Source organism: Culex quinquefasciatus, chromosome 3 (genome assembly GCF_015732765.1).
Source record: "Culex quinquefasciatus strain JHB chromosome 3, VPISU_Cqui_1.0_pri_paternal, whole genome shotgun sequence".
NCBI classification, from domain to species: Eukaryota; Metazoa; Arthropoda; class Insecta; order Diptera; family Culicidae; genus Culex; species Culex quinquefasciatus.
The window spans coordinates 112,520,083-112,547,453 of NC_051863.1; the positions used below are offsets into that span (position 1 = coordinate 112,520,083).

Consider the following 27,371-nt stretch of genomic DNA (forward strand, 5'->3'; position numbering starts at 1 on the left):
TGCACTCGAAATTGGCAGGTCTTCAATAAAAAAAAAAAAACACACCGAACCCATTATCATGTTAAAGTTAATCCATCTGATTGCCCCTTTTTGGCCTCGTTAATCCGAATGACCCGATTGGGGAGGATTTCCGGGGTAGCAATTACGGCCCTGCCAAACGTTCCTTTTTGGCCACCCTGAAAGCCATTTCGCCAAAATTTTCGTAAAATTACCGCCCAATTCACCGATCGCCCTCCCATTCAACAGCTGGGAGGAATGAAAAACACGTCACTGCGACGATAACTGAATTAAGAGTGAGGTGGGAGGCGCAAATTGGGCTGCTCTGGATGAAAGTTTTCGATGATGATTTGGGCTGCTAACTGCTTTAGTACCGGTGTGCGGCGGCGCGCCACTTGGATAATTGCCATAAAGTTGAATATTATACTCGCTCTCTTTGCAGCATCCCGGCGCGCCCACGCGGTTGTTAACTGCGATAGGCTCAATTGGCTAAATGAATTGAATAATTTAGTCATTATTATGCGCAATTAATAATGATCCAGTCGACTGATCTCTGCGGGAGCTTTTGGCGAGAGAGTGTAATTAGAGTGTACCTTGAAACGTGGAAAATTGGAACAACTCGATTATGATTATGTAATGAGCCGTTTTAGTAACAGTGAGTATCAAGTGAGTGTGAATTTGACATAAAACATTCTAGTAATCATAAGTGGATAAGTTCATCAGTTGATTAAGTTGTTGATTAATTCATTGATTGATTGATTGGTGTATTCGTTGATTAATTGATCAGTTGCTAAGTTAATTTGTCAATTTGTCAATTTGTTAATTTGTTAATTTGTTAATAAATTAATTTTTTAATTTGTTTATTTGTTAATTTGTTAATTTGTTAATTTGTTAATTTGTTAATTTGTTAATTTGTTAATTTGTTAATTTGTTAATTTGTTAATTTGTTAATTTGTTAATTTGTTAATTTGTTAATTTGTTAATTTGTTAATTTGTTAATTTGTTAATTTGTTAATTTGTTAATTTGTTAATTTGTTAATTTGTTAATTTGTTAATTTGTTAATTTGTTAATTTGTTAATTTGTTAATTTGTTAATTTGTTAATTTGTTAATTTGTTAATTTGTTAATTTGTTAATTTGTTAATTTGTTAATTTGTTAATTTGTTAATTTGTTAATTTGTTAATTTGTTAATTTGTTAATTTGTTAATTTGTTAATTTGTTAATTTGTTAATTTGTTAATTTGTTAATTTGTTAATTTGTTAATTTGTTAATTTGTTAATTTGTTAATTTGTTAATTTGTTAATTTGTTAATTTGTTAATTTGTTAATTTGTTAATTTGTTAATTTGTTAATTTGTTAATTTGTTAATTTGTTAATTTGTTAATTTGTTAATTTGTTAATTTGTTAATTTGTTAATTTGTTAATTTGTTAATTTGTTAATTTGTTAATTTGTTAATTTGTTAATTTGTTAATTTGTTAATTTGTTAATTTGTTAATTTGTTAATTTGTTAATTTGTTAATTTGTTAATTTGTTAATTTGTTAATTTGTTAATTTGTTAATTTGTTAATTTGTTAATTTGTTAATTTGTTAATTTGTTAATTTGTTAATTTGTTAATTTGTTAATTTGTTAATTTGTTAATTTGTTAATTTGTTAATTTGTTAATTTGTTAATTTGTTAATTTGTTAATTTGTTAATTTGTTGATTTGTTAATTTGTTAATTTGTTAATTTGTTAATTTGTTAATTTGTTAATTTGTTAATTTGTTAATTTGTTAATTTGTTAATTTGTTAATTTGTTAATTTGTTAATTTGTTAATTTGTTAATTTGTTAATTTGTTAATTTGTTAATTTGTTAATTTGTTAATTTGTTAATTTGTTAATTTGTTAATTTGTTAATTTGTTAATTTGTTAATTTGTTAATTTGTTAATTTGTTAATTTGTTAATTTGTTAATTTGTTAATTTGTTAATTTGTTAATTTGTTAATTTGTTAATTTGTTAATTTGTTAATTTGTTAATTTGTTAATTTGTTAATTTGTTAATTTGTTAATTTGTTAATTTGTTAATTTGTTAATTTGTTAATTTGTTAATTTGTTAATTTGTTAATTTGTTAATTTGTTAATTTGTTAATTTGTTATTTTGTTAATTTGTTAATTTGTTAATTTGTTAATTTGTTAATTTGTTAATTTGTTAATTTGTTAATTTGTTAATTTGTTAATTTGTTAATTTGTTAATTTGTTAATTTGTTAATTTGTTAATTTGTTAATTTGTTAATTTGTTAATTTGTTAATTTGTTAATTTGTTAATTTGTTAATTTGTTAATTTGTTAATTTGTTAATTTGTTAATTTGTTAATTTGTTAATTTGTTAATTTGTTAATTTGTTAATTTGTTAATTTGTTAATTTGTTAATTTGTTAATTTGTTAATTTGTTAATTTGTTAATTTGTTAATTTGTTAATTTGTTAATTTGTTAATTTGTTAATTTGTTAATTTGTTAATTTGTTAATTTGTTAATTTGTTAATTTGTTAATTTGTTAATTTGTTAATTTGTTAATTTGTTAATTTGTTAATTTGTTAATTTGTTAATTTGTTAATTTGTTAATTTGTTAATTTGTTAATTTGTTAATTTGTTAATTTGTTAATTTGTTAATTTGTTAATTTGTTAATTTGTTAATTTGTTAATTTGTTAATTTGTTAATTTGTTAATTTGTTAATTTGTTAATTTGTTAATTTGTTAATTTGTTAATTTGTTAATTTGTTAATTTGTTAATTTGTTAATTTGTTAATTTGTTAATTTGTTAATTTGTTAATTTGTTAATTTGTTAATTTGTTAATTTGTTAATTTGTTAATTTGTTAATTTGTTAATTTGTTAATTTGTTAATTTGTTAATTTGTTAATTTGTTAATTTGTTAATTTGTTAATTTGTTAATTTGTTAATTTGTTAATTTGTTAATTTGTTAATTTGTTAATTTGTTAATTTGTTAATTTGTTAATTTGTTAATTTGTTAATTTGTTAATTTGTTAATTTGTTAATTTGTTAATTTGTTAATTTGTTAATTTGTTAATTTGTTAATTTGTTAATTTGTTAATTTGTTAATTTGTTAATTTGTTAATTTGTTAATTTGTTGATTTGTTAATTTGTTAATTTGTTAATTTGTTAATTTGTTAATTTGTTAATTTGTTAATTTGTTAATTTGTTAATTTGTTAATTTGTTAATTTGTTAATTTGTTAATTTGTTAATTTGTTAATTTGTTAATTTGTTAATTTGTTAATTTGTTAATTTGTTAATTTGTTAATTTGTTAATTTGTTAATTTGTTAATTTGTTAATTTGTTAATTTGTTAATTTGTTAATTTGTTAATTTGTTAATTTGTTAATTTGTTAATTTGTTAATTTGTTAATTTGTTAATTTGTTAATTTGTTAATTTGTTAATTTGTTAATTTGTTAATTTGTTAATTTGTTAATTTGTTAATTTGTTAATTTGTTAATTTGTTAATTTGTTAATTTGTTAATTTGTTAATTTGTTAATTTGTTAATTTGTTAATTTGTTAATTTGTTAATTTGTTAATTTGTTAATTTGTTAATTTGTTAATTTGTTAATTTGTTAATTTGTTAATTTGTTAATTTGTTAATTTGTTAATTTGTTAATTTGTTAATTTGTTAATTTGTTAATTTGTTAATTTGTTAATTTGTTAATTTGTTAATTTGTTAATTTGTTAATTTGTTAATTTGTTAATTTGTTAATTTGTTAATTTGTTAATTTGTTAATTTGTTAATTTGTTAATTTGTTAATTTGTTAATTTGTTAATTTGTTAATTTGTTAATTTGTTAATTTATTAATTTGTTAATTTGTTAATTTGTTAATTTGTTAATTTGTTAATTTGTTAATTTGTTAATTTGTTAATTTGTTAATTTGTTAATTTGTTAATTTGTTAATTTGTTAATTTGTTAATTTGTTAATTTGTTAATTTGTTAATTTGTTAATTTGTTAATTTGTTAATTTGTTAATTTGTTAATTTGTTAATTTGTTAATTTGTTAATTTGTTAATTTGTTAATTTGTTAATTTGTTAATTTGTTAATTTGTTAATTTGTTAATTTGTTAATTTGTTAATTTGTTAATTTGTTAATTTGTTAATTTGTTAATTTGTTATTTTTTTACTTTTGAAAACTGATTAAATTTTATAAAAACTGAATAAAACTGATATTTTTGTATTTGTCCTCTTTTTATGCCTCTTCTTTTTAAATCTATTCATTTCAAAATAAATCTCATCTTTGATTTATCCAATCGACATTCAAATTGGATTATGCAAAGTGCAAGAATCAAGCATCCCAAGCTCCAAGCAAAACTTCCATTTCAAAATGCACTTGAATGCACAGCTTCGCTTCGAAAGTGTCTCAAAACTTAAGTCATTCTTTGGGTGTTTATCAAATTAGAACTTCCATCCACACTTTCAAGCTCAACGCTCGAACAAGAACTACTTCTCATGTATTCCACACTAGCAAACAATAGACTTTTCCGGGTTCCTCTGTGTGTGTTCGTGTGTTTGCAGATCTTGGGTGCACTTTTCGCCCTCTTGCATACCGCAACATCTTGAGCATATTGGATAATGTTCTTATATCGAACTTTACCAAACTCCACTGTGAATGTGTACGTGAGTGTGCTGAAAGCATTAGGAACCAGCAGAAGCAGTCCTCATGACACTTCCTGTGGGGAGTTTGGAGCCACGTGTTTCGCCACGTGTGACGGCGGGAAGGGGTGAGGTGTGGAAGCAGATTGCAGCCAGCATAAACGATACAACTTCTAATTGGATCGACTTCGTCGAGAACGAGTAAGTTAGAGGGGAAAACTTTTCTCTTAGCACTCTCTTTCACTCTCACAGAGGGCTCGTTTGGTCTAGCCTTCAACATCAGATTTGCACCCCAACTTTTCCTCTGGCTCACGACTGTTACAACAGCATAGCCGGAGTCGGAGAGCTGCTGGAAGTGTGGAAACATATAACAATCTTTTAATCTAATAATAGAAACGGAAGGAGAATACGTCCAGGATTGTGCTCCAGCATCCTTAGTAGAGTGACGGAGAGGGCAAAAGGGGTTTCGAAATGCGTTTTATGGTGTTTAATCATGTGAGGATAAGCTGGATGGTGTCAGGAGTGAGTTTTCCGTAATTTTGCATCAGTGTAACGAGGATGATTAAATTTTCACGTGATGGGGAAAGTTTCCCATCATCGGAGAAGGGAGCAAAATTCTACTGTGAGAATAATTAAACGGAGCAGTCGAGAGGGAGAGAGGCAGAGAGGTTTGCTGAGCATAATCAGGTTTATCTGTAGGAATTCTAAGTTAGCAACATTGATACATTTAATATGATTTACAGCACCACACCACAACCAATAAGCTTCTACAATTGCAGTAAATCATCATTCAACCTTCAATCTGAACTGTTTTCTTGGAATTGATTTACGGAAAAATAATTGACATTTTAAAAACCAAATCGATTCCTAATGGTTCAAAAAGAGCCCTCCCATTTTCCCATCACAACCGTAATCCACTTACCAACTACTTGCAGATAGCCAACCTGGCTGATCATGGGGTTCGTGTTGACCTGGCACATGTAGTAGCCCCGGTCGTCCTGCTGGGCCTGGTTCACGTGCAGCAGCCACGTGTTTGAGTTGTCGTAGGTGACACTGTACCGCGGTATCCGCGAGATGACGTGCCGGTGGATCGTCAGTATCATCTGCCGGTCTATGTGGATCCAGGCGACCTGCAATCAGACGAGACGAGAGACCACATTTCGATTTGAGGATTATCGTGGATTACACGTGGGCGTGAGCGTAATTATTTGCAATTACACGGCGGTCAGGGCAGTTATTTGGAACGGTTCGATGTGGCGATTAAGCCGAAACGCGAATGCTTTGATGGTGTGTGAAACTTAATTGCGGTTTCCCAAGAGCGCAGTCATAATTGTGGTCTGGAAGCGTGTTTGTGGTGTTTGTCGATAGTTTACACATAGTGTGTTTGGATAATGTGTGATGACAACTGTTTGGTGGGGATATAAATTAGTTGCAGGTTACACTCACTTTGTACGTTCCGAGATGTTCAACCACGCATGGTAGATTTGCGTCTCGACCCACTGCCACTGTCACATTTGGGATGGGCTGGGCGAATCGGGGCTCGTCCATGAACACTGGAATAGAAAGAATGAAAGGCATGAAAACATTAGATGAAAAATCTTATCATACATTTTTTCCTAAACACGGTGTATTGATATAAGTGGAAATAATTTTTAAAATTTATTCACCACCCAAGTAACAACTTATGTTTTGTTCTTTTCTTGAAGAGACATTCAAGTTATCTTAGCTCAAAATGATCATAAAGCCAGCTTTTCTCCAGAACAACAATAAATCAGCGTTAAACCTGAGATAAGAGAAAAGTAGAACCTTTTAAAGAGGCTATCAAGAGCTTTTATCAAGAGTTATTAAAAACTAACCTGCTTTGCCGTTGATATCAACATCAGTATGCAAATGATTTTAGTTGCTGTTTTTAAACTTATTTTAAAGCTTCTATCAATCCTCATAGAAGAGAAGACTGAAATGAGGTAATCTTAAACTTGCCTATCCTCGTTAAAGGTAAAGTACATTTGTCGAAGCAAAATTAGCTCTATATTCTATTTCGTGAAACCCAACTATTCTTCATGGAATAAAACCACAAGGAATATCGGCCGATGAACTTTAGGTTATGTTGACAATTATATAGTCGTTGTTTGCCTTTCTTACTAAAGAAAAGTATAGGTTTTACTTTATGGCTGGACATCATTTTCATGTTCGTAAATATGACGATTCAGCAAGAATTTAAATCGGAAAAATCGCCAAAAAATCACACTGCATAGATTTTTGACGCTCTATCGATTCATCTTGACAGAACTCGTCTAAGAAAATAAATTCCGTGGAGATCGAGTGATGTTTGTGTGTGGTAAAATTTTGCCAAATTTTGTGTCGCGTCGTTCTCAGCTCCCCTGAATCCGATTTTGATTCTTCTGAATGCAGATGAAAGCTAATGTGCTGAACCTGGCGAGTTGCCGCTCAAATTTCGAAATATCCATCTACTCCGGTGGAATCGCTGGTGGCGGTTGGACTCGCAATCCGAAGGTCGTCAGTTCAAACACTGGGGTGGAAGGTTCCTTGGAGTAGAAAGAGGTTTGGGTGCTCTCCCCATTCAAGCCTTCGGACTCCTAGGTTCGAGCAGAAACTTGCAATTGAGACCACAAAAGACCCGGGGGTCGTTAATGTGGATGGTTTGATTTTTTTGATTGCAGAAAAAAAATCCCTAAAAAAGGTGAAGGCCCTTCGCCAACATTTTTCGTTTCTAATTTTATCTGTAATTTCTTCCTTCATTCAAAGTACAGACCATGAGTGAGCATCTGAAACAAATTTGACATCGATCGGCAATCCCGAGCAATTTTTAGAACGATTTACTCTTTGCCTTTCTTACTATAGAAAGGTAACGTCATGATTCGAATTCCCGTACGCTTTGAAACCCGGACACTTCATCTTGTTTTATCTATTATTTGGTTATAAGTTCGCATTATGAGTGTCAAAACTGAGTTATTTGATGAATTCCAACATCAACCTTCATTTAAAGTTTTTTTGAATGCTGTAGTGAATGCCAAAACAATTAAATAAAATAAAATAATTGTAAGTTTACCAAAAATGCGAAACATTTCACTTGAAATATTTCATAGGCGTTCGAAGCACCGGGAAGGCAAAGCAGAAATTTATGGTTTTGATTTCCTTGAATTCTAGCAAATTTTAATATAAACTATCGATTGTTTTAATGTTAACAGCTTATTTGAGATCTAAAGAATGCCATTCACTAACATTTCAGTCCAAATTTGTGCGATTCATAAGTAAAATCGAGTGTCCGGATTTCGAATCAGTTTTTATCAGTGTCCGGAATTCGAAGCACAACAAGTCATTTTAATTTTAAAATTCTGATGAAAAATTGTTACAAAAGACATATTTTGCATGCATTTTCTTGAAACTGATTGTTTATACTACATTCTGATGATATTTCTACATTTCCAACTTATTACATGATTTTTTGCCAGCTATTAAAAAAATGACATGCTACTAGTGACCGGATTTCGAATCATGATGTTATAGGTTTTACTTTATGGCTGAACGCCATTTTCATCTTCGTAAATAAGATGATACAGCATGAATATTAATCGGAATAATCGCTAAAAAATCACACTGAATTGATTTTCGACGCTTCGTCGCCATGTCGCCATGTCGACAAGTTGTCAAGTTGAGCTTCGAATACTGGCGCGAGAATGCTGGCGCACATATGTTTTGGCTCGACTTATACTCGTTTGTAGTAGCTTGTCTACCGACGTTCTTTCAACATGTAAGATATCGTAGCTTTTCGGTTTCTTTTGCTTTGTCCGTTTTTGCATAACTGTCCAGTGTTTATGCAAAAACTTTTGTGACCTAGGACATTCTTCCGGCTACAAACAATTTGTTTCCCGTGTGCTCCTTAAATCGCCTTTAATTAGGCTTCATTTTGTCGTGATTTCGTAAGTTTATTTAACAGAGTTCATTGGATTCCAATAGAAGCTTTCTAAGCTTTCCATCGCTTATATCGTTTTCAAAGTTTTCAATGCTCGTGACGCCAATAGCTACAGGGGTGTGCTTATGGGTAGATTTGAGTAGATGACATCTACTTAGCTGTTTGCTCTAATTTATTTATTTTTATATGGAAAAATATTCAAGTTAAACAATATTTTTGACCAAAATAGGGCTTTCACCAAGTTTCACCAATTTATTGGCTCAATTTTGAAGCGCCCTTTAGTTTTTTTCAAGTCATTTGCACTTTTTCTGGAAAGTCAACCGAACACGGATAGAAATCCTGTCCGAAAATTCGTAAACAAATTGTTTTAAAATCGTTAACATCGATTGTTTTCATTTTCGTTTACAATGTTTTCAAAAATGAAAACATTCTCATCGATTTCGAAAACTTTTGTTTTCGAAAACGCAACTTTTTCCGTCACCCTTTTACGGAGCGTAACAACTGTCAAAACGCAGCCTAAAACAAAACGTCATCCCAAACGTCGTGACAGTTTGTTTGTGTTAAGTTTTGTTTTTCTGGTTTCGGGAGAAAAAAAAAACGTTGCCGGTGTCCGAAAACAGGTTCCGGAGGGTACCGTTCCGGTCAACCGACGAGATTTAAAGTGCTTTGGCTTTGGCGAAATCACCTGTCCGCGAAAATCAAAGTCGATCCGCACCGCCGCCTGACAAGTGATCGAAAGGACCAGTCATTAAATGAAAGACGGAACCGTTGCCAACGACCACCCTCGAGTAGACGGAAAGCGGTCCATCGCCGGAACCTCCTCCTCATCCTGCCGCCGAGGAAGATGTTGTCCAGCGGGAGGAAATCATCATCTCCTCCTCCTCCTCCTCCTCCTCCTCCTCCTCCTCCTCCTCCTCCTCCTCCTCCTCACCCACCACCGGAAACCGAGGAAGATGTGGTTGTGCAGCGGGAGAAAATCATCATTGAGCGATTAGGCTGGCTACGAATCTGATGCAGGTACGTCCCTGAGAAGCTTAATAAAATTTGAATGAAAAAATTCTCACAAAATTCACAGGCTCCGACGCCGACCTCTTCCACCAGAATTGAACCACGACGACGAGCCGGGCGGCCAACAACATCAGCGTAGCAGTCTGGGTTGTTCGACGATAAGACGTATCTACCGAACTCGAGCTCCGTCGGCATCCTGGAACCGATCTCGGTCAAGCTCTTCGGTCGTGCGGAAGGCGCTGGAAACCCACACTCACTTTGTTACACTCTACCACCACAAAACACTTCTAAATTTCTTTAATAATTTAATAATTAATTATTCTGCAATTCCAATTTCTAAAATTCTATAATTACAAAATCATAAAATTTTGAAATTTTAAATTCTAAAATTTTAAATTCTAAAATTTTAAAATTTTAAATTCTCAAATTAAAAAAAAAAATTCAAAGATACTAAAATTCTAAATTTTTGAAATTCTAAATTTTATAATTCAAAATTCTCTAAACCAACGGAAATTCTAAAATTCTAAATTCAAGAAATTTCAAAATTCCTAAATCCTTAAATTCTGAATTGCCAAGATTCTAAAATTTTGAAATACATGAAATCTTAAATATTTAAATTTTTAAATTCTAAATTTAAAAATCCTTAAATTCTCAATTGCAAAATTCTTAAATTCTGAAATACATAAATTATGAAATCCCTAAATTTTCTAAATTCTATAAAACTAAAATTCTAAAACTCTTAAATTCTAAATTTCTAAAACTCTTAAATTCTAAATTTCTAAAACTCTAAAATTCAAAAATTCTAAAATTCTAAAATTCTAAAATTCTAAAATTCTAAAATTCTAAAATTCTAAAATTCTAAAATTCTAAAATTTAAAATTTAAAATTTAAAATTCTAAAATTCTAAAATTCTAAAATTTAAAATTCTAAAATTTAAAATTCTAAAATTCTAAAATTTAAAATTTAAAATTCTAAAATTCTAAAATTCTAAAATTCTAAAATTCTAAAATTCTAAAATTCTAAAATTTAAAATTCTAAAATTCTAAAATTCTAAAATTGAAAATTCTAAAATTCTAAAATTCTAAAATTCTAAAATTCTAAAATTTAAAATTCTAAAATTTTAAATTCTAAAATTCTAAAATTCTAAAATTCTAAAATTCTAAAATTCTAAAATTCTAAAATTCTAAAATTCTAAAATTCTAAAATTCTAAAATTCTAAAATTCTAAAATTCTAAAATTCTAAAATTCTAAAATTCAAAAATTCTAAAATTCAAAAATTCTAAAATACTAAAATTCTAAAATTAAAAATACCCAAATTCTCAAATTTCCAAATTCCTAAATTCCTAAATTCCTAAATTCCTTAATTCCCAAATTCTTAAATTCCAAAATTCTTAAATTCCCAAATTCTTAAATTCCCAAATTTCCAAATTCCCATATTCCCAAATTCCCAAATTAACAAATTCACAAGCAAATTCATTTATTCCCAAATTCCCCAATTCCCGAATTCTCAAATTCTTAAATTCCCAAATTCCAAAATTTCCAAATTCACAAATTCCCAAATTCCGTAATTCTAAATTTCCCAAAATTCTCAAATTCTTAAATTCCCAACTTCCCAAATCAACAAATTCACTAATTCCCAAATTCTCCAATTCCCAAATTTTCAAATTTCAAATTCTTAAATTCCCAGATTTCCAAATTCAAATTTCCAAATTCACAAATTCCCAAATTAACAAATTCTTAAATTCCCAAATTCCAAAGTTAACAAATCCCCAAATTCCTCGATTCCCAAATTCCTAAATTCCCCAATTCCCAAATTCCCCAATTCCCAAATTCCTGAATTCCTTAATTCTCAAATTCCTAAATTCCCAAATTACTAAATTCTCAAATTCTTAAATTCTCAAATTCCCAAATTCCCAATTTCTTAAATTCCCAAATTACCAAATTCAAAATTCTCAAATTCCTGAATCACAAATTCACAAATTCCCAAATTCTAACTTCCCAAATTAACAAATTCACTAATTCACAAATTCCCAAATTTTCAAATTCCACATTCCTAAATTCCGAGATTTCCAAATTCCCAAATTCCCAAATTTCCAAATTACCAAATTCACAAATTCTTAAATTCCCAAATTCCAAAATTAACAAATCCCCTAATTCCCAAATTCCTAAATTCCCAAATTCCCAAATTCCTGAAGTCCAAATTCCTAAATTCTCAAATTCCTTAATTCCCAAATTCCCAAATTCCCTAATTTCTAAATTCTTAAATTCTCAAATTCCCAAATTCCCAATTTCTTAAATTCCCAAATTCAAAAATTCTTCAATTACTAAATTCCCGAATTCACAAATTCACAAATTCCCAAATTCCTAAATTCCTAATTTCCCAAATTCTCAAATTTCAAAATCCCAAATTCCCAAATTCACAGATTCCCAAATTCCCAAATTCTTAAATTCCCAAACTCCCAAATTCACAAAATCCCAAATTCTTTAATTCCCAAATTCCAAAATTCCTAAATTCCTGAATTCCTAAATTCTTAAATTCCTAAATTCCTAAATTCCTCAATTCCTGAATTCCTAAATTCCTTATTTCCTGAATTTCTAAATTTTAAATTCCTAAATTCCCAAATTCTCAAATTTTCAAATTCTCAAATTCCCAAAATCCCAAATTCCCAAATTCCTTAATTCTCAAATTCCTTAATTCTCAAATTCCCAAATTCTTACATTCCCAAATTCTCTATTTCCTATGTTCCTAAATTCCTAAATTCCTGAATTCCTAAATTCCTAAAATTTTAAATTCCTTAATTCCTAAATTCCTAAATTCCAAATTCCTGAATTTCTAAATTTCTTAATTCCCAAATCCCCAAATTCCCAAATCCCCAGATTCCCAAATTCACAAATTCCCAAATTCTCAAATTCCCAAATACTTAAATTCTCAAATTCCCAAATTAACAAATTCATTAATTCCCAAATTCCCAAATTCCCCAATTCCCAAATTTTCAAATTCCCAAATTCCCAAATTCTTAAATTCCCAAATTCTCAAATTCCCAAATTCACAATTTTAAATCCCAAATTCACAAATTCTCAAATTTCTTAATTCCCAAATTCTTAAAATCCCAAATTCACAAATTCACATTTTCCCAAATTCTTAAGTTCCCAAATTCCAAAATTATCAAATTCTTAAATTCCCAAATTCCTTAATTCCTAAATTCTCAAATTCCTAAATTCCTAAATTCTCAAATTCCTTAATGCTTAAATTCCTAAATTCCAATTTCTTAAATTTCTAAATTCCCAAATTACCAAATTCTCAAATTTCCAAATTCCTAAATCCTCAAATTCCTAAATTCCCAAATCCCCAAATTCCCAAATTCACAAATTCCCAAATTCTCAAATTCCCAAATTCCCAAATCGCCAAATTCCCAAATTCCTAAATTCCTAAATTCTCAAATTCCTAAATTCCCAAATTCCCAAATTCACAAATCCCCAAATTCTTCAATTACCAAAATCCCAAATTCCCAAATTCTTAAATTCCTTAATTCCTAAATTCCTAAATTCCCAAATTCCTAAATTCCTAAATTCATAAATTCCTAAATTCCCAAATTCCCAAATTCCTTAATTCCTTAATTCCTTAACTCCTTAATTCCTAAATCTCAAAATCCCACATTATCAGGTTCTTGAATTCCTAAATTGTCTTATTTCGATATTCCCAAATTTCTAAAATAACATAATACCAAGTTCCTAAAATCAAAATTCCTAATTTTGATTTGGGATTCCCAGATTCAGAAAATCCCATATTCCCAAAAACTCCACATTCTTCAATCCCCAGATCCCCATGTTTCCTGATTGTAAAAACACTAATTTCTTGTATTCCCATATTCCATACAAACACACACACACACACACACACACACACACACACACACACACACACACACACACACACACACACACACACACACACACTCACACAAAGATTAGTTTGTTAATTAATGATGTATTTTTTGCCTCAATAAATAAAAAAAAACGAATCAACTGTTTTACTGAACCAAAAGAAATATCCAACGGTCAATTCAAAAACCAAAACCAACGGTCAATTCAAAAACCGATTAAACCACCACCCTTCGTTTGGGATGGCTGCGTGCTTTTTGTTTTGAGCCAGGCGTACCCAATCGTCACGTTTCAGAATCGAGAACATTGTTGTCGATTTCAATGCAAATGTTACCGGACGACTGGTCGACAACATTACGAAACGAATTTTAGAGCAAATCGACAACAATGTTGTCGATTTCCCGGACAGGATTTCTATCCGTGAACATTTCAGTGTCCTAGTGAAGTGCTGTCGCAGTTAGTCGCAAAGTCGCCAAGTCGAGGAGCGATTTTTTTTGAAAATTTGACTAGAGGCGCCCCTACGACTTAAAAAAATGTATTAAAATTCTCAATATAAAAATTTGACTGGAGGCGCCCCTACGACTTAAAAAAATGTATTAAAATTCTCAATATAAAAATTTGACTGGAGGCGCCCCTACGACTTAAAAATATGTATTAAAATTCTCAATATAAAAATTTGACTGGAGGCGCCCCTACGACTTAAAAAAATGTATTAAAATTCTCAATATGAAAATTTGACTGGAGGCGCCCCTACGACTTAAAAAAATGTATTAAAATTCTCAATATAAAAATTTGACTGGAGGCGCCCTTATGGCTGAAAAAAAAATGAACAGGGGTGTGCTTATGGGTAGATTTGAGTAGATGACATCTACTTAGCTGTTTGCTCTAATTTATTTATTTTTATATGGAAAAATATTCAAGTTAAACAATATTTTTGACCAAAATAGGGCTTTCACCAAGTTTCACCAATTTATTGGCTCAATTTTGAAGCGCCCTTTAGTTTTTTTCAAGTCATTTGCACTTTTTCTGGAAAGTCAACCGAACATTTCAGTGTCCTAGTGAAGTGCTGTCGCAGTTAGTCGCTAAGTCGATGCGCGATCGCTGCGCGATAGTTCAATGTTTGCTATATTGCAAAATCATTTTGTTATTCTTGCGATGCATATGTTTTAATCGGTTATCCGAGGCGGACGTAAACAATTCTTATTATAAATATAGGTTCACACTTCACACTTAGGAGACTCGGGAGGCGGAGTCTTGTCGCAAAAAAACGATACCTGTGGATTCGTTGACGAGACCACAAGTGTCAAGAGGGCCACTTTCTATAGTGTTACGTCGATTCTATTTCATTATCGATTGTTGTTCGCACGCAACTTTGTGTAGCCCCAAGAGCGAGAGAGGCAGACTCGCTTGCCAAAATGGACAGATTGAAAGAGTGGGCCTTCGCGGGTAATCGGCTCCCATCCCACTGACATTTACACACAAGATCCTCTGTAATTACTCTTAGCTTTAAGCAAAATGTTACTACATAAGCCGCCTCGGTACCTGGTCACAGCACCTAAAAGGACCTAATAAAAATAAGTTAAGAAAAAAAATAAGCCGCCTCGGTCATAATCAGGTCACAGGACCCAAAAGAACCTAATAAAAATAATTTTATGAAATAAAGGAGTGGGCCTTCCCCTTAGGTGTATTAAGGATCTTTCCAACTAAAAAAAATTGAGCACATTTTAAAAGCACAAGTATTGATTTTATTTTTGTTTTGTTTGGTTATGCGGAAATCCTTATTCATTATTCATTTGCGTTATACGATGTGCTATATTTTGCACTAGCTTCAATTTTTATGAGAATAATATTTGATTTTAAATATTAAATACGTGCTAGCCGTTTCGCTCTGTGCTAACAGTATTTAATGGTGTAGCATTCTTGAACACCCGCTTCGCAGCAACGGCTCCACAGTGCATGCAAACCTTATGCATCGCTGTGTTAACATGCTTCTAACAGATGACTTGTGTAGGCTGCCAATCTGTTTTTATTCTCCAAAAGAGGATGATTTTTGACGGGTAGAGTTTTTCGGAACATGTACCCCAAAGCTTTGAAAAATTACTTTTGTATTTAGTATCGTTAAGTGTACTTTTTAAGAAGAAAATCTTATTGATGATTTAAGTTTAAGCTTTGGTTGATCATATTCATAGAGAAATGCTAGGAGGTTACGTTTAAGTCCAGAATAGAGGTGCCCAACTTTTAGGCCTAGTGGGACAGATCTGATTTTACTGCTGGTTGGAACTAAAGTGGAAAAGTCTAGCATTTTTTCCATAAAATTTAATTTATTATGTTCTTCTGAAATAAATAAATAAATTTTTCAACCGGTAAGGTTTTTTTATTATTTTAAAAATATGTACTTGGATAAGCCACACAAAGTTCATGTACTTTTTTTGAAAAAAAGTTTATTCAACAGTGTTTAAAAAAAATGATTACGTGCAAGATTCTTAGTTTGATCTTCGGGGTGTTTTTGATAGTAACAGTTTTGCTTTCCTCACCTTACTGAGAAAAGGCTATAAAATCACTCGGAAAATGAACTTCTTAATTCGACCTTGTAGACTCACCTTCACGTATACCTATCGACTCAGAATCATGTTCTGAGCAAATGTCTGTGTGGATGTGTGTAGGTGGGTGGACAAAAAAATTGTCACTCGATTATCTCCGGACTGGATGAACGGATTTTGACAGTAGTAGTCTCATTCGATCCGTCTTAGGTCCGTCCCATAGGTCTCTATTTAAAATCAGCAAGTTTAGTTAAGTACTTCAAAAGTTATGCTAAAAAAACGATTTTGGCGTATGTCCGGAAGATTGTAAAAAGTGTGGTTTTTGCAAGAAACCCTATCATGTTATACATTTTTAGAAAGGTATTAAAAAGACCTTTCCAATGAGCCCAAAACATTGAAGATCTGACAACCCTATCAAAAGTTATTAGCACTTAAGTGTTATTTATACACTTTTTGGAGGCCGGATCTCAGATATTTCAGTAAACATGATGTCCGGGTCCATCATGCGACCTGTCGTTAGTTAGACAATCGAAAGACCTTTCAAATGAGCCTAATACATCGAGGATCTGCAACCCCTTTCAAAAGTTATTAGCATTTTAGAGGTCGGATTTCAGATATTGTGATAAAAATATTGTCTGAATCTTCCATGCGAACTATCGTTGGATAGGTTTTTTTTTGCCGATGAGCCAGAAAAATTAAAGGTCTGCGAACCCTATCAAAAGAAATTAGTAATAAAGTTGATTTGTTAAACATGCATGTTAAGGGAATGTTGCTATTTTTACTGAATGTATTGACTTTATGAATGTGAGGAAGGCACCAACAACCTAAAGGTGGATTAAGTAACGTTTTTCTTTTTAAAATCAGATTTATTACATTCTAATATTACTTTTACGTCAAATGTACCAGCACTAAGGTTGCTGATATATAAATATAAACAGTGTTTATATTTAGTTAACTTAGTTTATCTCGGATTAGTTTTCAAAAAGACGTAAGAGCCAATGGTAAATGCAGCCTGTTTTGCATCGTATTCGACCAACTTACGAAAAGCCAATCTCAAAAATGCTTAAAGTTGTTCATCTACACGTCTTTTATGTGTCTCAAACTAAAAATAAATGAAATTTTGTTCTAATTTGGAGAAAAACGAATTTTAGTGTCGGAGGTCACAGTGGCTCTTACGGCTTTTTGAAAACTCTCCCGAGAATTATGTTTTATTGTTTACGAAATATGTATAAATTATAGGTAAAAATGTAAAAAATCCGAATTTTGATTATAAAATTAGAGATTTATATTAAATTTTAAACTGAATTCGAAGCACGAATGAAAAGTTTTCACATTTTATATGGAATTTGTTCAAATAAAAATGCATATAATTTATAAGATTTAAAAAAAATTAAACACATTATATTGATTTTTTACAAACTTATTTTAACCTTCTCCTAATGGGAAATTGTCCAAAGAATCCTAAGTGCATTCCGTTTTCCGACTCAAAATCATGTTCATTGAGAAATTCATGACACTTTAAGAAGATTAAAATAATGATATTCATCAACATTTTCCTAATTATAGTTAACCAACTTATTATTTTTTTTCGAAATTTTATGAAAAGTTCATTTTAAGGTACTTTGAACACTTCTCTACCACGGTCAGTATGATTCCATACAATTCCGTATGTATTGAATTTGTACTTTTCATTTTGCGGAAAAAAAACTCAAAACTATCAAAGTCACCCCGTTTTACGAAATATGGAAAAGTAGCAAATAACAAAGATAACTTTAAAACTGTGTTTATTTTATATATTTTTATTTTGCTTTAAATTGTATTGCTATTGTTTTTGTCGATTGCAATTAAATATATAATACAAGCCTTACCCGACAAACTTCGTCTTGTGATTTTTTCGTTTCTTGACGTTTTGGCTTGCTTGCTTATTCAGCCTCCTGTGATAAAAATTTGAGTTTACGTAATTTTCCTCATACAATATGCAGATGCTCCGGAATCGGTCCCAGAGTGGCCAAAGTGGCATTTTTTTAGCATATAAACCTTCCTTGGGCTTACACGAACCCAACGCAACAAAGAGCACCTCGATCCGACGTTCCGTGTTGAATTGATTCGCGTTCGAACAAAACCGTCAAATTTTTTTATATATATAGATCATTAATATTCTAAGTATATTGGTCGTTGCAAGTTTTTAAAAGTTTAATTTCCTCAACACAATAATATATATGAAAATATCAAATCAAATTTATTTTCAGAATGACTCGCTGGTTTTAGAGCATAACTCAACCAATCGAGACGATTCTTTTTCCAGTGATTTGTAAAGATGTCTAGATGATCCTAGAAATTTGAAAAACTCGATTTGATCAAATCTTTAATTTTTGCGATCAAAAACGTCGTTCCACATTTTCCTAACACGTCTAATTTTGGGCGAATATTGTTTACACACACACAAAAAAAGGTGAAACGATGTTTTTGATCGCAAAAAATACAGGTTTGATCAAATCGAGTTCTGAAATATTCTAGGATCATCTACAAATCACTGGGGAAAAGAATCGTCCCGATTGGTTGAGTTATGCTCGAAAACCAGCAAGTTAAAGTTATCGATCCAACTTTTTTGAGGGGTTGGGAGTTGGAATGATAATTTGATTTTATAAGCTTGTTTTCAAACAAAACTATATCACTGAAAAGTTGGCCTGGAAAAAAACATTATTTTGCTTACTCATTTAGGCCGTTGCAAATATTTTTTGAAGTTTATGTCCCTCGACTCTGACCAAAGTCGTGGGGGAGGGGCAACAAAAAAAAAGTTTAATCATTGAATTTACGACCATGGTTTCAACATTTGAATGAACAAAGTGTTTAAAAATGCATTTTACACATGCCCAGTTGTTTTGCAATCATTAGTTTCCAATATTCCTAAGTATTGACGAAAATTTATTTTTTTGCAAAAACAAAGTTTTTGCGGTGCTGTACATTGGTATTACTATTTTTTTTACAATTTTTGACAACAATCCCAGTTGTTTTTATATACATATTTCACATTTTCACGATATGGATAATTTTGTTTTATTGTGCAAAAATTTTCAACCACAAAATTCACTAATAGAAAAAGTGTCTATTTTATATGCCAAACTGCCTTACCCAAAGCGTTATCAGCCTCAGATGGTAGTCCCAGATGCCCCCTACAAGCTCCAGGTCGAATCAAGTTGATATCTAGATGGAACACTTTTTTACTTGAGTTTGAACATGGTATTATTTTTTTCACTAAAATGCCAAAAATGTGTCCCGATTTGCCCACTTCCCGTTGACCTAGAGTGTTCATATTTTGGCCAGATTCTAGTTTTATATGTATAAACAACCCCTGAAAATGTCAGGCAGCACGAAAGCGAAAAACGAAACTATTGGCACTACGCCCCCCGGGGCATGGCCTTCCTCTAACGTGGGATTTCTGCTCCAGCGCCTCTGACGAGACAGGAGAAACCGGGACCGACGTTTTACTTCACCATCCGATAGAAGCTCAGTGGATAAGGCGGGAATCGAACCCGCGTCTCATAGCATCATCGGGATCGGCAGCCGAAGCCGCTACCCAAGCGCCACGAGACCCACGAAAGCACGCAATGTAAATAATAACGATTATGTTTTGTTTGGCTGACCATTATGTGCATTGTCCCGAAGTTTGGTTGAAGTGAAGTCCCGAGTTATAATTACAAATGAATACAATAGTCTAACTTGTACGTGCTTCAAACGCGATCTGACCTGAAATCCCTTTGGCCAGTGGTCGCACTTACATCAATTTTCAGGGAATGACAAGATAGCACGACAAGATTGAAATTACTTTCATATGTAAAGTGACAAAAATGCACGGAGTTTTTTCGGATTTCGTTGAATATATCAGGATTGAAACCGAATTTTGGGGATCTGTCAAGGTCAAAAGGTGAGGCATTGTGAGTTGCACAAAATGGCATTCTATACTCAATTTGACCCAAAATGCACGTACGACAAGTTAGCACTACGGCGACAAATTGTGTATTGCGATATCCGCGAAACGTAAGCGAATTTTTAAAATCGGATTAAAGCATCTTGTATGGTTTGTTTACTTAACAAACCAAAACGTCATCATTGACTCATTAAGTAAGATAAAAAATAGATTTATATCAGTTTCATTAAAATAATAGAAAAAAGATTTTTTTTATACCTTGCATTTCAAAGTTAAAGTTCAAATTTTATAATATTTAATATTGTAAAATGAATTAATTTTATAATCGTTCCAACGTCTGGGTCATAAGTAACGAAACTTAGCATTAAAATCATAATAATATTTCAGCTACACAAATCCACACTTTGTTTAATGATTAAGAACCTTGTGTCAGTGTAGGTACCTAAAGATTTTGTTTTGTTTTAATGTTTAAAAATACGTTTTCACTATAAGCGCCCCACAAATCAGTTAGTGACTGTCAGCGCCCTAAAAATCATGTATGCACTGTAAGCGCCCTTAGCCAAATGCGCATCTACCTAGCTCAAGCCCATCAAACACACCCCTGAATAGCTATCTACCTAAGGTATCGCGGTTGAGTGTGTAAAAATAGCTATCTCTGACTCTCTCACTTTCCTAGATGCTGAATGGCAAGTTTCCCTGCACTGTGCGCAAACGCGGTTCACTTGTTCTTCGGTTTTGCTTTGTGCCTGCTTTGTTCGGTTTTTGGGCTCGTACCAAAACTAGAAAACCAAAACCGCGGTGTGCGTCGTCACTGGCGCATGGGAAGCTTGCCATGCTTACGTTTGTCATAAACGCTTGTTTGATTAAGAATTTGTACGATTAAAAATATTCTTTTGGTGAAAATTACGTTCTCAATTTCTTTTGGAAAACACACAATGAATAATACCTTGCTTTCATCATAAGATTTTTTGTATCATGTCACTTTCTTTTGTGCTGACGTTATAAATAAACAAAGTCGATGTTATGAATTGAAAGAAGTTATATTCTTTAGTAAGAAAGGCTCCTTCTCACCCCTGGTGTGATTAAATCGTTTTTTCCATTGATTCCAAATTCAATGAGTGCAGAATTTTCTCTTTGAGAGCAGATAAGTACCCAGGACCATTTGCTTATAAAGCGATCATCGTAACCATTCAGCCACGACCACTCTCTCAGATGTTAATTCGATTTTAGAGTGAAAAAGTACTTTTTACAGAAATTTGAATACCTGCAAGCTTAATGCTATAGAGCACAGAGGCATCGAATTATCGATTAAATTTTCAATGTCAAAAATGAAACATAAGTGAAATGTTGTGATCTTTCCGATAACAATGTTATCAACATTTTAAATTCAAGAGTATCATTTGGAAAGGGACATATTTCATATCCTTAACACTTTTCAAAAGTTTGTCTTGATTATAAAATTATATATTTATATTTACTTTGCATTTAACATCTGACAATGTCTTGATAGTTTTTATTTTTTTTCGAAAAATTAAGATTGTTTTCAAAAATGGCAACACCGCCATTTATTTTTAATCCTTTCTATGTAGTGTGTCAAAAACAATGCGCCGTCGTGAATACCTTTGGTCTAGGTGACACAACACTTTATTCGTCTTTACCACGTCATTTTTTTTGTATTACATTCTGCTTTCGTTGATTTCACACACAAACGAATGTGTGCTACACCCTTACCAAAAATCATGATTTTTTGAGTTCCATGTCCTACTTTTTCATACGATTTTTTTGAGTTCAGATACTACAACCATAAAAATGGTTATATTATTCGTATGAAAAGTGGTATATGGATCTCAGGAAATCTAGATTTTTGGTTAGAGTGTACGCAAAAATACATTCGAGAACGGTCGTTTGACATTCTATCGGGATTCCGATCATCTCTCTTATGATCGCATTCAAATGATTCCTGTCACCATGCAGCAAATACATGAATGAGAGAGAGACGAAAAACGAGAAAGAGCACGTTGTCTCGTTCGGGCGTCTGCTTGAGTGGTGCTCATTTTTCGATCGTTTCGACTTTGTGTTTACATTGACCGATTGTCGCTGTGTGTGAGTGATCAAATTTCGTTTTCGGAAATCATCGCTGACAGAAAGTTCTTTGGAACATCGTGAATATTCCCCGACTCCCGGTTCTCTGTTTGCTAGACGGTAAATAAGCCGTATGCAAACAATCTGTCAAGTCGTCGCCATCGTGCTAACTTGTCGTACGTGCATTTTGGGCCAAATTGAGTTAAGAACGCCATTTTGTGCAGCTCACAATGCCTCACCTTTTGACCTTCATAGATCCCCAAAATTCGATTTCAATCCTGAGATATTCAACAAAAACCGAAAAAACTCCGTGCATTTTTGTCACTTTACATATGAAAGTAGTTTCAATCTTGTCGTGCTATCTTGTCACTCCATGAAAATTGATGTAAGTGCGACAAAAGGCCATAGGGATTTCATGCCAGGAAAGTCAGGATGCGTTTGTCGCACGTACAAGCTAGACTACCGTAAACATTTGTAATTATAACTCGGGACTCCAGCAACCAACTTCAACCAAACTTTGGGACAATGCACAGAATGGTAAGCCAAACAAAACGTGTTTGTTATTGTTTACATTGCGTGCTCTCGTTTTTGAATATTCAAGGTCAAACATTAAAACGCGTTTTTCTCGGAACGTCAAAATGGCGGGTGCGACAAGATAGCACGACGACGTCGAAGTTCAAAACTTGATTTAAGGCGCATTGAAGTTTTTTAATGACCGACGTTCAGCTCAACCTTAACGTGAAGACTTCCATCATTGCCATGATTTTTCGTTCATAGATATAAATTTTGCATCGCTATCAATAATTTGACAAAATTCCTTCTACAAGTTGTTTAGAATAGTGCCCTACACATGCTGATTCCTTTTGGTAACTATTATCCCATTCCTTGTAAAGTTATGGAAATCGTCATTTATCAATGATTGCCAACTAGGACGTCAATGATTGTATCACAAAATTAAATAAATTTTGAAACACATTTAATTTAGACCAAAAATTTAGGTAGGGGAAATATACCCATTTTAATCACTCTAAGCCGTTCGACCAATTCCCATCACTTTTGCCGTTTTCCGCTATTAAATCAACATTTTCAGAGGTATCATCAATGGAGAGTTGCTTGCTCACTTTTATTTGAGCTATTTATTACTTTGGAACAGTCAAAAACACTTTATAAAAGCTGTAATTTATGATCAAAGTGCTGATAGGCCGATAATAGAAATAGGCTGAGAAAGGGTATAGTTCCCCTAGTTGAACTACATAAATGCAATACAGTTCAGACTCGATTGTCCGGAGGCCTCGGATAAATTTCACTTCGGATAATCAAAACTTCGGACAATCGAATCACGAAAAAAAAGTTTTGCTGTCTTATTTTCAATTTTTGAGCTTAAGTATGACCCCTTAACTACGCTAAAGTGATTTACTTTTTTTAATACAAGATGGCGGGCAATATGGCGGTGACAAAATATAGAAAAAATGAATTTTATTATATAATCAGCAATCAACTATTCAAATTTGACTAAAATGGGGTCGCAGAACTCGAATTTGATGTTTAAAACAAGAAAAAGAAAAAAAAACGTTTTTTTGTTCGTGATTTGATTATTCGAAGTCCCATACAAACCTTCGGATAATCGTAATTCGGATGATCGAAACATCGAAAATACGGATAATCGAGGCTTCGGATAATCGAAACTTCGGATAATCGAGGCTTCGGATAATCGAGTCTGGACAGTAAAAACAATCATTTTATAAATATTGAAACATATGCTTTTATTTGTTTTTTTTTTAGTTTAAGATTGTTTATTTTAATTAAATACTTACTAAAAGATTTTTTGTCATACCGGAAGGCACGACAAATATCATTTTCATGTCCTTTCTTAGCGCAAAATTCATTCCTGCAGTCGTGGCAATGACCGTCAGTGATAAATGGTTATTAGTTCAAACATAAAAGAGGAGTAACATACGGAAAATGATTCAAGCTCCTCGGGTGCAAACTCATTTTTCTTCTCCGAACGCTGTCGTAATATACTTTTTTTGTGCTCCTTATTCTGCAACCATGGTTGGAATCCCGTCCCGCCGCTGCTGGGGTCTGGATCAGAATCAACAGCATAATCCAATTCAAAACCCCTTTTTTCCCGTGGACGAGCTTGGTCTTCAACAAATGGTTCCTCTCTTGCTGCGTTCGGAAATGGAACGTGGATCGTGCCGTGCGTTTTAAAATATTCATTGTTCTGGTGAAAAGTAGATAGAATTTTATATTTAATCTGTTTACTTGTCGTTAGCAATGCACTTTTTGCCCGTTTGTTAAAGCGGATGATATCTTGGCGCTGGGAGCTTCCTTTCCACCAACTCACTGCAACACTACTACACACAGTCGTTGAGATGAGCATTTTCACTTACACCAATTTCCTCTTTCGCTTCGAGGGGGGTGGAAATAAAATTTTCATCACAAACATACACACACATACATGGAAGGTAAGTACCAGTTGCACAGCGGTGGTCCTAAAGTTCTTCCGTGTTTTTCCTCTTCTCTAGGTCGCGAGAAGTTCTTCAACCAATATCACAGGTTTGGGCTCTCTAGCCTTCGGTCAAGTCACGTGCGATGCTAAACTGGGTTGATGAGTTAAATTTCTTCAAAAGATGATCGATAAATTGTATTTTTGCAATTCCGTCGTGAAACTACTTACTTTTCCTGTCATTCTTAAACGACGAAATAGCCTACTTTTCTGTACCAAAAATAACAGAATCGAATAGCAATACTTTTCAAAATAAATGCTGTAAAGTTCTACTTTTCAGCACTCAAATGGGTGCTGAAAAGTTGAACTTTTCAGCACTTGTTTCGAAAAGTAACACTTTTCAACATTTTTTTGATTTAAACGATTTATTGACAAAATACGTGAAAATTTGACATGAAATTTCACTCAGTGTGTGTTTTTTGGAATTGCAAAAACTGCTGTATGGAACTCGTTGCAAAACTTGATTTTTTCACCACTCTTCGCATTTATCCAACTCGGTGAACCTCGTTGGATAAATGTACGACTCGTGCTGAAAAAATCCTCTTTTTGCAACTTGTTGCATAAACTACTATTATGTGGTTTATTTCCGTAATTCGACTGTCGTTTATTCTTTCAATTTGTATAAAAATTATCTAAAGCAATCTGTAAAATGTAAAGCAAGGTTTTTGGATGATGAGAATACATAGTTCTCGGATTGACGTGAAAAAATAATTCTGATTTCAGAGTTTTTGAAACGAATTTGCTTCATTACACACATCTTTTTTACAAAATTGAAAAACAACTTAATACAAAATAGTTATTTCCAAATAGCCAAAAAATGGCAGCAGCTAATCCTAGCGTGACTGTAATTCTTCTCCAAACTCACGGTGTGGCGGTGGTGCACTTACACCGAGAACGAAGGAGAACCCTCCTCTCTCATTCGTTATACCAAAGTGAAGTGAAGTGCCATGAATAATTTAATGTGCCACGAGTGTGTGTGTGTCTGCTTCTGCGGAAGTAGGTGGTGGGATGCTCTGGAGGATACACTCGTGCTCGACGGAAGTGTTTGGTGGACCACACGTGGAAAAGGGTGTTGAGAAAGATGGAACAATTGCTGGCGAATTTAAGGATAGAGCTTCTTGTGATTGCATGTTAGTTTACTCCAAGTAGATGTTGTAACAGTAATATTTTATTTATTTACAAGCAAGCATTGAAAAGTACCTTATTTTCTGCTTTTTAAGAATTATGTTCATTTGAAAAACATTAATTTGATCATGGAATTGTTATAGTAAAAAAAAAGTTAAATATGGTGCCCCTTCTAACTCAAACACTAAGTTTATCTTGAATTTTCCAAAAAATGTCAACACTGAGTGTGATTGTAATGACGTGCCAATGGCTGATTTACTGTCTTCAGGGCGTCTGGGGTGAGATGGGGTCATACAAAAATGCAGAAATTGGTATGACACAGTTTCACCCCTTAGACCCAATGGTGACGGTACTAAAAAAGTTAAATAACATATAATATATATTGATATCATTTGAAACAAAATTGGTATAGAGCAATTCCAGCTCAAATCAGAAATTTCTCTGGTACTTTTAACCCGACCCTCTCCGATTTCATAACTGAAAATAGAATATTTTTTTCAGTGTGGTAGAAACCTGGATAGTAAATAAGCCCAGATAAATATTAAAACGAGTCAAATTGAAATGCTGTCAAAGGCAAACTTATGGGAAGTTGGACAAGCTTTCCGGTAAAAATATTTACGAGACTGAAAAACCAAGTCTGTCATATAGAAATTGCCAAAAACCATCAAAAAACCTATTTTTTCGACATTTTTAATTTTAAAACCACTGTATCTTTCCAAGGATTGGACATATGATAATGGTCAATATTGTGACTTTTATGTAAAATTGTCTGGGAAATCGATTCCCACTATTGGTTTTTAAAAATTTTGACATTTAGACCACTTTTCAAAAAAAAAAACTGTTTTAGTAAATGATTTTTGTATTTTTTTAGGAGAGACAAACCATCCTGCATTTTTGTGAGTCTTTTTGTAATATTTTAGGCTATTTCCTCAAAAATTTTGAAGGTAAAAAATCGTGACATCACCCTGAAATTCAACTTTTAAACTTAAAATCAAAAAATCTCATAGAAGTGGCGTGTATTTTTGTTTCAGTGTTTTTTTTTCAGAAAGCCCGTCCAATATCCTACAAGTTTGTCTCTGACCACTTTTTGATACGATGCAACGGCTTCGAGATACAGTAATTTTTAAATTGCAAAATACAAACATATTTAAATAACTTACGCCCTTCTCAAATGTTATTTTCGAGTACAATTGGCTCCATAAACTAGAATAGCATGTCTACAATGTTTCATTGAAATCGGAGAGGGTCGGGTACGAAAGTACCAGAAAAATTCCTGATTTGAGCTGGAATTGCTCTATAATTTAAAACAAATATCTTTTTTAAAACAGAGTTTTTTTAAGAGAAGAGTAAATTTTTAAATAGATTATTAAATTGATAAAATGTCTCCTGAACTCTGAGATATTGAAAAAAAAAACTAAAAATTATGATCGGATATCGGTATATCACCAATTGATATCCGAAGCCTCGATTATCCGAAGTTTCGATTATCCGAAGTTCGATTAGCTATAGGTTTGTATGGGAGGGACTTCGGATAACCAAATCAGGACCAAACAATTTTTTTTTTCGTTTTCTTTAATTTTCTTGTAAAAATATCAAATTCCAGTTCAGTGACCCCATTCTATTCGAATTTGAATAGATGATTGCCTATTAAATAATAAACTGCACTTTTTCCAATATTTCATCACGCCATATTGGCCGCCATCTTGGAATTAAAAATTCTTAATCACTTCAGCTATGT

General features: G+C 32.4%; 1 protein-coding gene across 6 annotated transcripts in view; it reads right to left on the minus strand.

Annotated features, from left to right (window-relative positions):
• Positions 1 to 27,371, minus strand: part of LOC6044194 (lachesin) — a 270,727-nt gene that overhangs the window by 47,933 nt on the left and 195,423 nt on the right. For all 6 annotated transcript variants that reach the window (XM_038260583.1, XM_038260582.1, XM_038260584.1 and 3 more), the window contains 2 exons: positions 6,072 to 6,178; positions 5,548 to 5,755 (listed from right to left, as the gene is read on the minus strand). In XM_038260583.1, coding sequence (XP_038116511.1) covers positions 5,548 to 5,755; positions 6,072 to 6,178 — 315 coding nt within the window. The remainder of the gene's footprint in view (positions 1 to 5,547; positions 5,756 to 6,071; positions 6,179 to 27,371) is intronic.